Raw genomic sequence first — 16,702 nt, 5'->3', positions numbered from 1 at the left:
TAGTATCCCATTTCGCAGAGAAGACTGAGGCTCAAAAAGCTTAAGTAACTTGCCTAGTGTTTCAGCTGGTAATCAGATTTAATTCCAGATGCTTCTCCATAATAAAAGGGTTTCAGGCTTACAGCCATCTTGATCAGTGATATTAAAACTTTCGGATTTCATACTCCATAGGACAATCTGAAAAAACTATGCCTACTGTATTTTAAAATTGACCTTTACGCAATAGACACAGAAAAAGCATTTGACAAAATCCAATATCCTTTTATGATTTTCAAAAAAAACTCTCAACAAAAAGGTATAGAAAGAACTTATCTCAACACAATAAAGACCATATATGAAAGCCCACAGCTAGCATCATAATTGATGGGAAAAAGCTGAAAGCTTTTCCTCTAAGATCTGGTATAAGGCAAGGATGCCCACTCTCACCACTTTTTTTTTTTTTTTTTGCACACAAATAGCAGCTTTATTGGTAATAGCCAAAAATTAGAAGCAATGCAAATGTCCATCAACATGTGGTACATTAATGCAATGACGTGTGACTCAGCAACAAAAAGGAACAAACTACTTACACACTCAACTATATGGATGAATCTCAAAAACGTTATGCTGGGAAAAAGGAGCTGATTCTATTTATATGAAACTCTAGAATGGACAAAAGTACTCTCTAAAGACAGAAAGTGAAAGCTGATGAAGCCAGTGGTAGCCTGGGGCTAAGGGTGGAAAAGTATTGCTGCAAAAAGTCATGAGAAGACTATTTGGGGTGAGGCAAATATCCTAAATCTTAATCATGGTGATAGTTATGAGTATAGGTATTTGTTGGAACTCGTTGAACTGTACACTTATAATGGGTGCATTTTATTATATGTAAATTATACCTCAATAAAATTCATTTGAAAGAAAAGAACAATAAATGAATTTGTTTTTATTAATGTTTATTATTATTGCTTATAAGATCTAATTTCCATAGTAAAGTGAACTACATAGTGTTTCTTGTATTTCTTTAAAAATACTTTTTATTATATTATTATTCTTCACTAGTCCTGAGGTTTTCTTTCTTAAAACATTAGTATTTTGTATTACATGCTATAGAGTTAGGAGAAAAATTGGATCTTCTCCTGAATGAGGTTAATTTACTGGCATTAAAAGGGCTTTTATCTTACGATCTTTTTAAAAATTTTGGCCATTGTTGTTAAATAATGATAACTATGGATAGTCAAGGGAAATTTTACTAAAACATTTTTAATTATTATCATAATATTTTAGATTTTTTTACAGGTTTAATATTAAATATGCCCCAAAGTGGGTATCTTATACCTCCCTAAAAAAATACAGCCTGGGTCAAAACTTAAGTTCTAAGACTTTATTAGAAGGGTCAATTCCAGGGTATCAAAAATGAGGGAAAAAGAAATGAGTCAGAGAAGGAAAAAGGGTTGTACATTGCCCAGAAGGCCACAGCTTCAGAAGAAAGCATAGCATATTGTTCACAATTAATAAAGAAGTCTTCCAAGAGAGATGTTGTAGATCCGCGACCCGGAGCAGCTCAGAGGCGGTGAATAAAACTCTTCAAGTCTGCAATAAAAAATGGCCTCCAATAAAACTACATTGCAAAAAATGGGAAAGATACAGAATGGGAAGAGTAAAAAGGTTGAAGAGGCAGAGCCTGAAGAATTTGTGGTGGAAAAAGCATTGGGTTGACGTGTAGTAAATGGGAAAGTGGAGTATTTCCTGAAGTGGAAGGGATTTACAGATGCTGACAATACTTGGGAACCTGAAGAAAATTTGGATTGTCCAGAGTTAATTGAAGCATTTCTTAATTCTCAAAAATCTGGTAAAGAAAAAGATGATACAAAAAGAAAATCTTTATCTGACAGTGAATCTGACGATAGCAAATCAAAGGAAAAAAGAGATGGTGCAGACAAACCAAGAGGCTTTGCCAGAGGTCTTGATCCTGAAAGAATAATTGGTGCCACAGATAGCAGTGGAGAATTAATGTTTCTTATGAAATGGAAAGATTCAGATGAGGCAGATTTGGTGCTGGCAAAAGAAGCAAATATGAAGTGTCCTCAAATTGTGATTGCTTTTTATGAAGAGAAACTAACTTGGCATTCTTGTCCAGATGAAGCTCAATAATTGTTTGCATTGCTTGCACACACACACACACACAAAATCTGGGTATTGGTTTTTGATTTACTAGTGTGAAGAAATAACTACACCTAATAAATCAAGTTTGATACATTTAAAAAAAAAAAAAAGAAGTCTTCTAAGCAGGTCATAAGAAACTCCAGTTGTTCAGCACAATATGAGATGGAAGGAAAAAAAATAGAATTTATCTACTGGGTCTTTCCATTTTCCTGACTCTCATTAGTCTAAGTTTGCCCATGAAGCACTAAACTCCCACATTTTGAGTTGTGTTATTAGTTGCTACGGAGGCCCTGTCCCAGGTCCCATGGCACAATACTTTTTCTGAGTCTGGACATGATGGGAAGACCTACAGCCACTGTGGGTCCTATCAAGTTGGGCTTGGGGCACCTGGGCTGCTGCAGTTCCTCTTGATGCTCTCACCACTTCTATTCAACATAGTATTAGAAGTCCCAGCCAGAGCAATTGGACAAGAAAAAGAAAGAAAAGACATCCACATTGGAAAGGAAGAAGTATTATAAAATTACCTTTTTTGCAGATGATATGATCATCTATGTAGAAAACCCTAAAGACTCAACAAAACAACTGTTAGAACTATAAACAAATTCAGTAAAGTTGCAGGTACAAAATCAACATACAAAAATCAGTGATGTTTCTATACACAGATGAGCTATTCAAAAAGGAAATTAAGAAAGCAATCCCATTTGCAATAGCAACAAGAAGAATAAAATGCTTAGGAATAAAGTTAACCAAAGAAGTGAAAGAATTGTACACATTAAATTGTAAAATTTAATGAAGAAATTAAAGAAGACACAAATGAATGGAAAGATGTCCATGTTCGTGGATTAGAATTATTAATATTATTAAAATAGCCATACTATCCAAAATGATCTACAGATTTAATGAAATGCCTATCAAAATACCAATGGCATTCTTTATGGAAATAGAAAAAAACAATCCTAAAATTCATATGCAACCATGAAAGATTCCAAATAGCCAAAGCAATCTTGAGCAAGAAGAACAAACCTGGAGACATCAGACTTCCTGATTTCAAAATACATTACAAAGCTACCATAATCAAAACAGTATGATACTGGCAGGAAAACAGACATATAGAACAATGGAACAGAATAGAGAGCCTGGAAATAAATGTATGCATCTACAGTTAACTGATCTTTGAATCAGTTACTTTGTGGAATCTAAAATAGTCAAACTCATAGAAGCAAAGAGTAGAATGGTCATTTCCAGGGGTTAGGGAAGTGGGGAAAATGAGGAGATGTTGGTCAAAGGGTACAAAGTCTCAGCAATACAAGAATAAATTTTGGACATCTGATGTACCCCATGGTGACTATAATTGATAGTACTGTATTGTATACTTAAAATTTGCTAAAGGGTAGATCTTAAGTGCTCTCACCACACACACACACACACACACACACACACACACAAAGGTAAACTGTGTGAGGTAATAGACATGTTTACTAGCTTGATTGTGGTGATCATTTCACAATGTATACGTACATCAAAACATCAAGTTGTACACCTTAAATATATACAATTTGTGTGTCAATTATGCCCTGATAAAGCTAAAAATAAAATAAAACAAAACTGATGTCTAAAATTTTTTGTAAGTTTAAATAATGACCAAAAAATGCAATTTTCAGGGTTTAATGTTGATGTCTAATAAAATGTTAAAGGCAAACAATGAAAGCTAAATATCATAATGATTTAATACCAGCCTTTATCTTTTGAAAATACAAACATAAGCTCTTCTTGGATATTGGGAAATTTTACAACATTTTTTTCTCTTTGAATTCCTATTGCCATTTCCGATCCCCACAGAGTTTTATCTTAGGAATACATTTTTATGTATTCCAAGCATATATTTGGAATACATAATGTAGGAAAATACATCCAAAGTATTTTCTTGATCACTTATCACAGTTCTCTCCAGTAGAGATATGTATATAAATTCAATGTTTTAGTTTTTATTTCTTGCAAACATAAGGTTCTAAGTGATGAAAAGCAGAAAGGAAAAATGGAAGAAAAGAAAAAAGGAAGGAATGAAGGAAGGAAAGAAGGAAAGAAGAAGGAAGGAAGGACGGTTGGTTAGTTCTGGATTGAGTTGTTATTACAATTGTTACTATACAAGTAATATAATAATCTGATAACTTTATTATTGAAAATAAAATGTTGAATGTGAAATTGAATGTGTATCTCTTTTTATTTTTATATATTTATTTTTTTAAAGAATAGAGACAGGGTCTTGCTCTGTCACCCAAGCTGGAGAGCAGTAGTATGATCATAGCTCACTGTAGCCTCGAACTCTTGGGCTCAAATTATAGTCCCGCTTCAGCTTCCTGCTGACTAGCTAGGACTGTGGGCCTATGCCAAAACGCCCAACTATTTTGGGTTTTGTTGGGTTTTTTTTTTTTGTTTTTTTTTTTTTCAGAGATGGAGTCTTGCTATGTTGCCCAGGTTGGCCTCAAACTTCTGGCCTCACGCGATCCTCCCACCTGAGCCTCCCAAAGTGCTGAGATTACAGGTGGGAACCACCACATCCAGCCTGCATCTCTTTTTAATAAAATGAATGGGCTCCCCCCAATAGTTTATATATAAATGAATGAATATTACCAATATTCACATTCAGATAATCCATAATCAAAATTATGTTCTAGTAGTTGACAATTTAAGATGATCTTCATTTTGATGAAAGCAAAGAATTGGAAAGTACTTAATTTTCAAAAATATTTGTAACATAATCATTAGTTCCTTTCTCAATTTCTGAGAGATATACTAAAAAAGATTTACCAAGCCTTATTAAAGGAACCCTTAATTAATTACATCAATATCTCTTCTACCTGGAGGGATCTAAGGGATGAGTATTGAGAATAATCAAAAAGAACTGCTTCAGTTTAACTATGTGAAAGGGGAGGGAAAGTCATTTAAGCATTCACATGTCTTACTGATGCTGTCTTTTCTTTGTTCTTACTGACTCTAGAGAGCGAAGCAGTCTTGGACAGCATTTTCAAAATAGAAGAGGCAAAGTTATTAAATGATCATTGCCATCATTCCCACCACCCCTATCTTTAATATTTCTAAATTCAGAACATTTGAACACCCTATTTTCTGACCCATGTTTTACCCACAACAAAAATACATGTAAGACAGGCATACACAGGAAGCCAATGGTGAGTTTATAGCTCTTCAACAATTATTAAGGAAGAGTTCCCTGAAACCAAGTTTTAGAATTGTGCCATTGTCTGGTGTCCTGTAGGTTTTGGTGTCTCCAGATTTGGGATGGGTGAGGGGTATGGCTTTCTTTTGTAATAAAGGGGAAAGGCTACTGTGAACATAGACGTGGGAAGGCTGAACTAGCAAGTCAAGAATTGCATACATGTGGCAGTTCAGTATCTGGAGATGAAAACTGAAAACTGCAAAACATCTGTATCCAGGTATCCATCGCCCTTGGAAAGTCTTAGAACCTCTAGTGAAGCCCTTTCAGAACATTCAGGGTAGGCCAGCCTCTGCCTCAATACCCCTCTGTCCCGGGGAGCTCATCTTCCCCCAAATGGTTTGTTCCATTTTCAGGCTACCGTGACCACTGGAAGGTATCACAGGAAACCTCTTACCAAGCTGAAATCAATCAACCAATGAGTTGAGTTTGGATGTCAAAAAAAAAATAAAAGCATGAACTTCAGATCTGCCATTAAATCCTAGCGTTGCTTCTTAACAGTTAGAAGATTTTGGACAAGTGTCTTCATTTTGCAAAATCTCAGTTTCCTCATCTGTAAATGGAGATAATTATGCTGACTTTTCAGAGTAACCATTCCTAAAGATCGAAGACAATGTGTGTCATATTGCAAACACTAAATAAAGAATTGCTGTCATTTAACCAATTCCTGAGCGTTCTAACTGTTCCATCATCCAGCTTACATTCCAATTACTGCTCCGGGAGATGGTGAAACAGTCCACACCTTGCTACAGTAGAGATAGTGATTCTGCAGTGGCCCAGCACAGGGAGCCTTTCCAAAAAGAATGGAGGTTTGTCAGGCATGACTTATTCTTTGTGAACACTGGTTAGCTGCTGGTTTTAATCACATCTTTTTATAAGTGTTCCAGGTGACCATGTTAATAATTTGTCTTAAAACTTCGCCCTGTGTTAACATTAACATTAACATTAACATTAACATCACTGGTGGATGGTACAGAAAATCCATCTTCTCTTTAAAAAATATTCAGTCTTTCAGTGTCTCTCCATGTTTCACTATTCCCCCCAATCACCAACACTGGTATGGCAACCCGATGCACAAGCTTCTTCCATTTGCGGGGTGTCATTCCTTTGACTACGTATGCACTTCTCCACTAAGTGAAGAACAACTCAGTCAGTAATAATGGTTTTTGGTTTTGGTTTTGGTTTTTGCAATAACTGCTTTCAACTATAATCTAACAAATCTCCTTTTGCTTCCTCTTAATGATGTCTTGGACAGATTAAAGAATTTTCTTGTTGCTTTCCATAAATGAAAAGTCAGTCCATTTTTCAATGCCAATCTTCTTTTTCATTTAAACCTTGTTCCCCCCTTCCCCACCCCGTCACCAGCTAAAACGTGGGAGGAGGCCTTGGGAAGGAGGAGAGGCACCATCTGCCTTTGAGTCTTCTTCCTCCTCCAGCACCTTGCAGGGTGGGGGTGGCCTAGAACTTGTGTTCTAGGCCAGTTCTGAATCTAGTATTCTTCCATCGCTTATGTCTCCAAGGTTAATTACATTGATGTTGAGGGAGAGAGAAGAGAGAAGAAAACACCTTCTCATATAAGTTGCAGGGGTTGGGGGGCCGGGGGACATGTTCTCATGCTGGCTCTGTTGTTTTCCATCTGCTGCTGGAGGCCTCTGCGGATGTGATGCTTTCCAAGTAGATGGTGTGCGTGGCATTTTAGAGGAGATGTTCAGCTTCATCCGAATCCCCTGCATTTCGAAGAACTGCACGCTGTGCAGAAGGAAGCAGCTGTTTACCTTCAGGTCTGACCACGATCCAAGCCCCAAACCCACTTTCTACGAATCCTGTAACCTTGCGTAGCCACTGCAATCCCTCGTGAAACCTTTCAACTCACCTACGCCCTACAGGAAGGGAGAAAAAAAGCCCAAGGCCAGCTCCTCACGATGCCAATGATTTCCTTTCTCATCCCTTCCCCAGTCTTCTCACGTAAGCTGGGATGGGCTTCAGCTAAGGGTGCTATTGTTGAACATGGAAGGGACAGTTTGGCCTTCTATTAAAAACCCTGTAGGAAGCATTAGGCCCCAAGTGCTTTTGGGTTCTTTAGGATGTAAGGTACTTACTGCTTCTGTGCACTCAGCTTGTTCACAGATAACAGAAAAAGCTGCACTCAAAATCCTGCTACAAACCCATTGCTGCTTGATGGCCAGAACCAAGGTCAGGAGTGCAGGCCCCTCCCCATCGCAACCCTACTGGTCTCTGCCCTTGTGAGGATCTGGGTCTTTGCCTAAGAACCACTGGTCTCTACTTTCATAAGACCCTCTCTTTACTTACTCATAGCAGTAACTTTACTATTCGTCCTTCAGCCTCCACTTATCACAGACCATGATGTATTGGTTCCTTTAACCTTTACACATTTAGTCCAAACACTTTATCTGTGTTGCTCTCCTGGGAACCCTGAGTGGTATATACTCTGTTCCCATGATAGAACTTCTGTTCTTCTCTCCATTTTTATAAATACAGTTTGCTGTGCTCCCACACCCCATCCCAAAAGGTTGTACTAAAAGGGGGCAAGATCGAGAACACTGAGGCACCCTAACTGGAGAGAAGGTGGAGGAGAAGATGGATGAAGAGCCTCTTTAGGGGAACAGAGGAAAGTGAACAGCATCCCTACATTCCCACTAGGCACACACAAAAAAGGAAATAGACTTGAAGAAGAATGATGTTTGAGTTAGATTCTTCTTAAAGAAGAATTTTATAATAGTGAAGAGAAAGTACTGAAGTGAAACATAAAATTACCTTCCCTGGTAGTTTTTAAAATAAAAAAATTGGAGGTGGGGGCTGGGGGGCTAGAGACCTACCTCTTTGGATGTCTTCTGCTCTGCTTCTTAGTGGTAACCAAGGCATGGGCTAGACGCATTCATTCATTCAACAAATATTTATAGAGAGCCTCCAGTATGCTAGGTGCTATTTTAAGTGACAGAACTATAAAAGTGAACAACCTAGGCAAAAACAGACAGCAAACAAATAATCAGTGCAATGTACATTCTGTCAGGTACATGGAGAAGAGAACAAAAGAGGAGAGAGAGGTGGAGAGCAGCAGAATTGAGGATCCTGGGGAGAGAGACTGTTGTAATAGGGTTGGAAGGGAAGACCCCATAGGGAGGGTGACCTTTGAACAGGACCCCCAGTAGATCACAGTTTACAGATAGAGTAGCAGAAGCCGAGGGAAAAGCATTCCAGGCAGAGGGAACAGCCAGTGCAGAGGCCTGGAGGTGAGAGCACACCGGGCATGTTCCAGCAACAGCAGAGACAAAGTGTGGCTGGAGCAATGGTGAGAAACAAGCCACAGGAAATGAGGTCCAAGAGGATGACCAAAGGCTCAGATATGTCATTCTTTAATTTTATGATTCAATTCCACATTCATGGAACATTCCTCTGTACCAGAAACAAAATCCTGCTTCAGGAGAGACATACATACATACATACATACATACATACATAAATGTAGCTACAGAAAATTTTCAGTAATCAACTCTCTCCGAGGGAACAGCCAGTCTCTTTCTGGCTAAAAGATGATATTTTCAAGTCTCTTCTGCTAGATCAAGCCATAGATGACCTCACAACTATCTATGATTGATTAAGAGTTTTCAAATTTAGGCATGATCTTTCCACTTGAGTATTAGGTCAAACATAACATAAAGCACTTAATGAAAAATACTAACATAGGAGTAAATACAATGGGAAATTTCACAATCAAACTATAAAGAATCATGATATTACAACTGATTAACACAAAATCCAAAACCTGCTTATGTTCCCCAGACCCACCTGCCACGGACATTTATTCACCTTGGATTTTGCTGGGATTTACAGGCTTAGGAGAACAGTTCTGTACTAAATGTATGTCAATACTTACAGACAGCTCAAAAAGAGAGGCCTGAGTTTCTTTTTCCTTAGCTTTTTCTTTCTCCTCTCTCCCTGCCCCCACCCCAGAGCAGAACACTGAAGGATCTGAGAGAAAAGCCCTGCAGCTCATCAAGATCAAGGAGGGCATTATGTTTCAAGTTGAAGTTCAAAACAGCTTGCTTTTTGCTGGAACTTCTTACTTCCTGAAATCAGATGGCGCCTTTTAGTACTTCGGCGTGCTGAGTCACGAGCAAGCCACACACTCGCTCTTTCATTTAAGGCCACCAGGCTGAGAACTTGTCTTTCTCCACGGTAAAATGAACACAAGGACCAAGTCAGAGCACCTGCGGAAGAGGTTCCTGTAAAGTGTCAAGACTTAGAACAAAAAGGCTGCCTTCGCTCATCTCTCCTTGCTTTACTTTACCTTGAGGAAATTTGACAATGCAGAAGTAATTCTTTAAAAAACTGGCTATAGTCATTAAATGATAGCACCTACAGCTGCCTAATGACTGCATTGGTTCTTTTATTTTAGGTTTGTGTTTAGCTATTTATCATATTCAAATTTCATGCATAACAAAGATGTTGGAGAACTCTAGCCCTCCAGAGAGCCATTCGGTTTAGAGCCCTGGAAGCTGAGAAACGGCTGCTGCCCCCTGGCTCTGTCTTGCTGGCAGACAGGTTTTAATGAATTAGTTACCAATTAATAAAAAGTGGACAAATTCACATAAAAATCCAAAAGTGGAGAGGCTCTTGAAAATTTGAAAGATCTGCCAACGGTGAACCAAAATTCCTGTGTGGGAAGAACTGGCGTGACCCTTCGGCCAGACCTTAAGACAGACTGGGTGCTGGGAACCTGTGCTCCCTGAGTCATGGCTCACTGGCCTGATACCACCACATTCCTCCCCATCTAGTCCAACCGCTTTATTTGACCAATGAGGAAAACGGAGTTCAGAGAATTTCAATGACTTATCCAAGGTCACCCAATTAGGTAAAAGCAGAACTGGAGCCAGAATTCTGGTCCCCTCCCCCAAGATGCCCCCATTCCCTGGAGTTCCAGTTGTGAAAGAAATTGGGCCACATCTGAAGCATCATCTCAGATGATGTTAGCTCTGAAGTTCTTTTAATCATAAATCATCACTGGAAACTACTGAAGGCATCAAAGCTGCGATGCTGGTATAGACCAGAAGGGCTGGGGAGAAGTAACTAGGAGAGAGAACATTTCCTGAGGGATTTTAAATTTAAGTAATCTATATTTAAAATATCATGATTTTAGTGAGTCACAGAGTGGGGCAATGAAAAGCAGAATAAAAATCACATCTTAATTTAGCTATACTGAATAAATTAGAAACAATATTTCTTGGATTATTCTGTTAGAGACTTTTTATGCAAGAATTCTGCCCATCTATCCTTCATTTCATTAATTCACAGTAATACATTTCATGAAAATAAATAGGTAATTATTGAGGCTTTTCAAGATTCTCTATGACCAGTGATATTATTTTCCTCATAAGGTAAACTTATGGTCACCTGAAAAATTCTTGTTTACACAAGTAGATGTACTATAGATGTATATATAATACAAAAGCATGCCGGCACTAATGACCCTGATGTTGGTTTTTTTCTTACTGCAATAATTCAGAATAGAAAGAGGAGTTTTCCTACCTTAATTTTTCTATATACTACTGGCTCATAGTCATAATTCCATCCTGCTTCCCAGGAAGCTTCAACTCTACCTGCACCATCCCCAGATACCTGTTATCTTGATGGAGCTTAAAAAGAAACCATTTCTATGGAAAAATATGCAATCTGGAAAATGACCTGCCAGCGTTCCCCCAAAAAGAAAAAGAGTACTAAACCAGATCATGATATAGCTGTCATTGATGGGACAAGTGTAACATGCTACATGTACGTGTCTTACAGTTCCACAGCTCTTTCTGCAGAGTCCCAAAAATATGAAGCTTTACTCTTATCACATTAGCAGCCATCTAAACCTATGTAATGGCAAGAGGGTCTAAGACAGTGAGCACAATGCTGTTCAGTAATGCTGTAATGCCATTGGAAATCACGGTTGCTAAAATTAAACTGACACTTGGCAGAAATTATCATAACACTTTTCATCACAGCCATATGACAGGCAGAAGAGTGTCTGCGTGGCACAGGTAGAGCAGAGCGGAGCTGTGCATCGCAAGAAGGACCGACATCTGAGGCCACACAGAGAAGGCTTTTGAGGGATCTAGCGTTGGAAACCCACAATCCCAAAAATGCCAGTCTCCCATCCCTTCACAGGGACTCAGAAGTTGTTGCTGTTCAAGTTCACAGTCCAAACATCTCTTTGCCTTCTGTCTTTGCTTTTTCAGCAAAGAGGGGAGGAGGAGCTCAGTGTTTGGGCAAAGAAAAGGCTCTATTTTATCATCTGCCAGAGTGGGTTTTCTCCCTCTCCTCTCCACCTCCCTCAGGATCAAGGGGAACTCCTTCCGAGCTAAGAGCTAATTGGCAGAAGACTACTTTTAAGGCAATGAGAAGACACTCCTCTCCCCTTGGGGCCCAGATTACCGCCTCTGTTCTGGCAGCGTTTTGTCCTAACCTAAAGCATATGTCAGCTTCCTCACTGCGCAGCTCAGGAGTCCAGTGCAATTAAAGGGTTAAACAAATTCCATGGAAACAGGACCAGGGAAGACGACTGGAGTTGTGCAGGTGCAGAATTACAGCCTGTCACTGCTCATCAGGCCACACATTCCCAAGCCCCTGCACGGGGTCTCAGAGATAGCAACATTAGGGTCTGCTTGCTTTGCCATTAAAAAAAAAAAAAAAAAAAAAAAAAAAACCAAGTAAAAGAAATGAATAAATTTTCTATTCTCTCAGCATAGAATTGAGCACACAGTAGGTACTCTCAGTAAATATTTGTCTAATGGTCAAAATGGTTTTAAAAGATTTCATCAGAGTCCTTTCCCAGCCCTGCAAGCCCCAGTCTGATTTAAGCTTTCCTAGTCCATAGATGGCCAGTTTAGAGCCAGACCATCTAACGTAACAGCAAAAGGTCTATGCTATGTCCCCTTGTGGGAGGCAGGCCAGAGCTCTGCATTATAATGAAGTCACCCTATTCAATGGCACAAATTCACACAGTTTAGAAGTCTAAGAATAATGATATTGGTGAACTCATACAAACCAATCAAAGCACAATGAAAATGAAGGAACATTCATTTTTTCTTAGCCAATAGAAGGAAAGGCCAAGGTACGTTAAGACATACACAGCAGAATACTTTGTTCTTCCTTTTTTATTTAGTCACAACACATCAGTACAACAGAGGTCAACCCAGTTCAGTGGAGGTTGTTTAAACTACACCTGCTAAAAGGATAAACCTGCAAAATAATACTTTTATAGCCCAAATCAAATTAAATAAACCAAAGAGAAGAAGGCAGGAAAGCCCTTTTAAATATCTCAACAACCACATTTCCATGCACCAAAAGGAAAATGCAACATAAAAATTTCCAGTTAAAATTCCAGGAAAATTAGGTTATGCATTTAACAGGTCCCACTGTACTATTCAATTGACCACTTGCACACCATGATCACTTATCCATGTTCACATCTGGGAATTTGAGATCCATGAGATTAAAAATTCACTGCATTGCTGGGGCTGGTAAATGCAAGCAAATTCTATGCAATTATCATCAGTTTCCTCTCTACCAATGCTCCAAATGAGACCTAACCTACCAGCGGCCCTCTCCTAACTACGCCAGAAGTGCAAGTCCTGGCACACAACAGCAGTTGGTCATATGGATTCAGGGCCACTGACAGTTTGTACATTCACCTTACTGCTATAGAAGGCAGAGAAGTTACTAGTCTTCTTTCTTGGATAAAGCTGATCATCTGATTTGTCAACGCTTTGTTCAGAAATATAAAATTCAATATAGTCCACCCCCCAAAGAATATTATTTATACAACACCTTAATCTGTCAAAATATTAACAAACAGAATCATGTTAACATTAAGCATAGTGGTTTGGAAAATTAATTCTAAAAACAGACCATAACTATACAAGGAGGAAAACAGACCAAAAATACTAAATGTTAAGATTCCCAAAACTTTGAGGCAAAAATGGAATCATTCTGGTTTACAAAGTAAATTTGGCACAGTACAAACCTATCAAAAAGTGTTGATTTATACTATTTCAATTTAATGTTTTGAACAAAATTTAACAACTAGTTTTAAAAACTGCTAATACATGACATGATAAAAAAAAATTTAAAAGTAAACCAACAAACCTCTAGTCTTTAAAAAACAATTTATCTGAAAGTGTACCTTTTTTCCTTTTTACTTTTACTGAAGACTTTAAGGTGGTGTTGGCAACAGTCCAGCCCAGCTGGGATTTTAAGCTTTCCCCTCCCTCATTCTACAACATCAGTTCTTTAAAAAGCTCCAATCTCCGTCCCCCAAGGTCTATAGGGCTTGCCAAGATTTGCTGCCTGCGTGGGTGCCGAAGGGCTCAGTGCATTGGGAGAGAGTAAGTGAAAGGACCCGAAAGAGAAGGGGAAAGCCGACAGGGAGGCCACCGAGGAGAGCAGAGGCGGCGAGAGTTTGGAGGCGGAGGTGACCACGGGGAGCACCGGTCCAAGGCCGCCGCTAGGGGGCGCTCGCAAGGCAGGCGCCTCCGGATGTGCCGAGGCCAACCTGCCCTGGTGGTGGGCTTCCGTGGGCGACGCTGTGGTGCCAGTGTTCCCGTGGCCGTTCTGGGAAAGCAACAGCGGGTGTGCGATGTGCGGGTGATGTCCGAAGGCGCTCCCCCAGGGAATGTGTCCGAGGCCCGCGTGGGCGCCACTCGCGGCTTCCCGCTGGGAGGCGTAGTTGTTGAGATGCGAGACCAGTCGAACTCGAAGCGGGTCAGAGGCATCTAGTCCTTCAATGATGCTCAGGTAACGGGCAACTTCTGCCAGGCATTCCCGAAACCCCAAACTCCGATAGTCCATAGCAAGGGCGTGCGCGTCAAAGTAGCCTGAGGAAAAGAACAAAAGAAAAACCTCAGGGCTTTGCTCATTTCCCATATTTCTTCAATCCCAAAGGCAGCCCTTCCTGGGAAACACCTACATCCTTAGGGCACTCCCGGGTTCTTGCGAATGTCCAAATATTTTGGAGTTTACTGAAATCTTTGCATTTATCAACATGAGCAGAATGTGTTTGCTAATGCGAGTTCAAAACCCAATTAGAAGCTGCTGCGCAGAAACTGGAATTATACCCTACCACCAGATGAAACTATGTTCATTCCTTTAATGTTTCCTCTCAACAACAACAAAAAATACATCAAGGACAGAGAAACCACAGAGCAGTGAAATTCATTAGACACACAGATGTAAGTTATCATCGTGGAGCTCTTAGGCACTTGGTCCTCAGTAAAACATTTTTCTGCTGGAGACAGACACACAGACCTTGGTCTCCTGTTAGGTTTTCTCTGCTCAACCACAATAAGTTTCTTTCCTCAAGAGTCATGTGGCAGCTCATATTTTAAAATCCTGTATACAAAATTAAGAGCACATATTTAAAAAAAAAAAAAAGCTCTTCCTCAAAATAGCAATGGACAAATATGAGAGCTACCTAATCTGAATCAGGGCTGTCACAACTTTAGAGCACCTCAAAAATAACAGGTCTTTTTCAAAAGATGCACTAGCTCAATTTGCAGAGACTTAGGGTGATGAATTCACTGGAGAAAATTCTATGTGCATTTGAAAATGTACTGACAGGCAAGCGCACAAACCACCAGCTGTTTTCTCCCCACTCCCAAAGTAAAATCAGTCAGCTACTGCACCAGTCCTGGCCTGCAGCTGCTGCTCTCTCTACTCCAACCAGTCAGAGCCCCCAACAGGACTAGCGAGATGTACCTTTCCCCCCTGCAGTGTGCAGCATTTTCAGGTGATCCACCGTCATCTGCAGGATCTCAGCTTTTTCTAGCTTAGCAGACCCCTTAAGAGAATGGCAAAATATTGATTTGGCACAAGTTTCTTCAAGGAACAACTTAAAATGCACAGTACATATATACATATTTACACATAAGATATACATATACTTAAAAATATATATGCTTCGTAAGTCCTCAAGTGTGGACTAAAGCAAAATGAGTTGTCTTCACAAAGTACTTTGCAGTGTGTACAGATTCATCTCCTAGGCACAAGCAACACAGTTATTTTCTAAAAAGGATGAGGTATAAGGTGCGGATAGCTACACTGAGAGCTCTACCTACTTTCTCCATTACCTGCTTCTCAAAAGCACTGGGCACCAGCCTCCTTAGCTCAGACAAACTGTTATTGATCCGGTCTCTTCGGCGCTTCTCAATTATCTGTAGGAAGCAGGCAAAACAAAGGAGGACATTTCCATTACGACTGTAAATTTCAGAGAGAAGAAAAGGTTGTTCTTTCCGTTAATTAATAACAAAAAATAAAAGGTGCATTGTAAACAGACTCACGCCTCTCCGTCTTTTCCTGGCCAAAATCTGGGAAGATGTAGTTGGGGACATGGAACCTAGAGCCGAACTCAAGTTTCTGAAAGGAGAAGGGAAAAAAATCGCCGTTAAGCGAGGGGAGGTGATCAGAGATGTCACACCCACGCGGTCCCCGCACTCAGACTGTTTTGGCAACTTGGGCTTGAAAGCGCCGTGAGGGTCCCTCGCCACGAGTAGTGGCCAGCCCGCGACGCGCAGAGGTCAGCGCGGGGCACCGGCGCGCCCCGGGCCCCAGCCCGCTGTCACCGCGGCCAGCGGCGCTCGCCCCCCGCTCTGGCTCCGCTCCGCCGCGGCCAACTCACCCACTCTCGTCCGCGCTCTCCTTCTCCACCTCTATGGTCTCGTCCAGCTCGCTGTCGGAGGAGCTGTACTCGGGGTGAGCTCGCTTCATGCTGGCTGCGCGAGGGCTCCGGGGCAGGGTCGGCGCGGCGGGCAGGGAGGAGTTAACGACAGCGGCGCCTCTCCTCGCTCGGCTGCTCGCGTTCCGCACACACTGATCCCGCTCACGCTCTGCCTCCGGTTAAAACTCAACCATCCCTTTCCCACGCTGAGCCCCTTCCCAGGGCCTTGGGGAGGGCGGGGGAGTGGAAAAGGCGGGCGAGGGGGCGGAGGGGCGGGCGGCAGCTCCCGGGCAACAGCTTGCCCCGGCCAATCCGGCTTCTCGCTCTGCTGATTGGCAGCTGTTCAGAGGAGGGGCGGGGGCGAGGCCGGGGGCGCGAGCTGACCGCGCCCCCGCCCTCCGCGCCCTCCCCTGCCCGGCGGCGGTGCGTCGGCTCCGCGGGGGCTCCACTCTGGGGGAAGGAGTAGGCGCAGGCGGCGGTGGGCCGGCGGCGGGGAGGCGCGGGAGGCCGGGCCGGGACACTGGCCCGCGGGCGGCCGCGGCCCCGCCCCGCCCCGCGCGCCCCGATTGGCCTGGCCGCGCGCCAGGGCCGCGCCTGCAGAGCCGCCGGTG

At 41.5% G+C, this 16,702-nt stretch overlaps 1 protein-coding gene and 1 pseudogene across 3 annotated transcripts; one reads left to right on the top strand and one right to left on the bottom strand.

The window, feature by feature from the left end:
* The first annotated feature begins 1,581 nt into the window (after positions 1 to 1,581).
* Positions 1,582 to 2,130, top strand: LOC138381797 (chromobox protein homolog 3 pseudogene; annotated as a pseudogene).
* Positions 2,131 to 12,516: 10,386 nt separating this feature from the next.
* On the bottom strand, positions 12,517 to 16,245 carry HEY1 (hes related family bHLH transcription factor with YRPW motif 1). 3 transcript variants are annotated; one of them, XM_069466321.1, is made up of 5 exons: positions 16,053 to 16,245; positions 15,715 to 15,790; positions 15,493 to 15,588; positions 15,134 to 15,215; positions 12,517 to 14,253 (listed from the first exon to the last, which is right to left on the bottom strand). In XM_069466321.1, the coding sequence occupies exons 1-5, from the start codon at positions 16,139 to 16,141 to the stop codon at positions 13,670 to 13,672; spliced, it is 927 nt and encodes a 308-aa protein (XP_069322422.1). In that variant the 5' UTR covers positions 16,142 to 16,245; the 3' UTR covers positions 12,517 to 13,669. The 3 variants fall into 3 exon arrangements, with proteins under 3 accessions (XP_069322422.1, XP_069322423.1, XP_069322424.1); XM_069466322.1 differs by having other exon boundaries at positions 15,505 to 15,588; XM_069466323.1 differs by lacking the exons at positions 15,134 to 15,215; positions 15,493 to 15,588; positions 15,715 to 15,790; positions 16,053 to 16,245 and adding an exon at positions 14,684 to 14,957.
* Between the last annotated feature and the right edge of the window lie 457 nt (positions 16,246 to 16,702).

This window comes from Eulemur rufifrons, chromosome 3 (assembly GCF_041146395.1).
Source record: "Eulemur rufifrons isolate Redbay chromosome 3, OSU_ERuf_1, whole genome shotgun sequence".
Lineage (NCBI taxonomy): Eukaryota > Metazoa > Chordata > Mammalia > Primates > Lemuridae > Eulemur > Eulemur rufifrons.
The sequence above is the reverse complement of the archived record's forward strand: the minus strand, read 5'-3'. Positions and strand labels throughout refer to the sequence as shown.

Bases quoted from the DNA above. Each gene is read 5' to 3' on its own strand.
- HEY1 (XM_069466321.1), bottom strand. From the start codon at position 16,141: ATGAAGCGAGCTCACCCCGAGTACAGCTCCTCCGACAGCGAGCTGGAC. The intron at 15,216-15,492 runs GTAGGTAGAGCT...CATTCTCTTAAG, and splicing joins AGAAGCAGGTAATGGAGAAA to GGGTCTGCTAAGCTAGAAAA. The intron at 14,254-15,133 runs GTACATCTCGCT...TCTTTTCCTCAG, and splicing joins GCACACTGCAGGGGGGAAAG to GCTACTTTGACGCGCACGCC.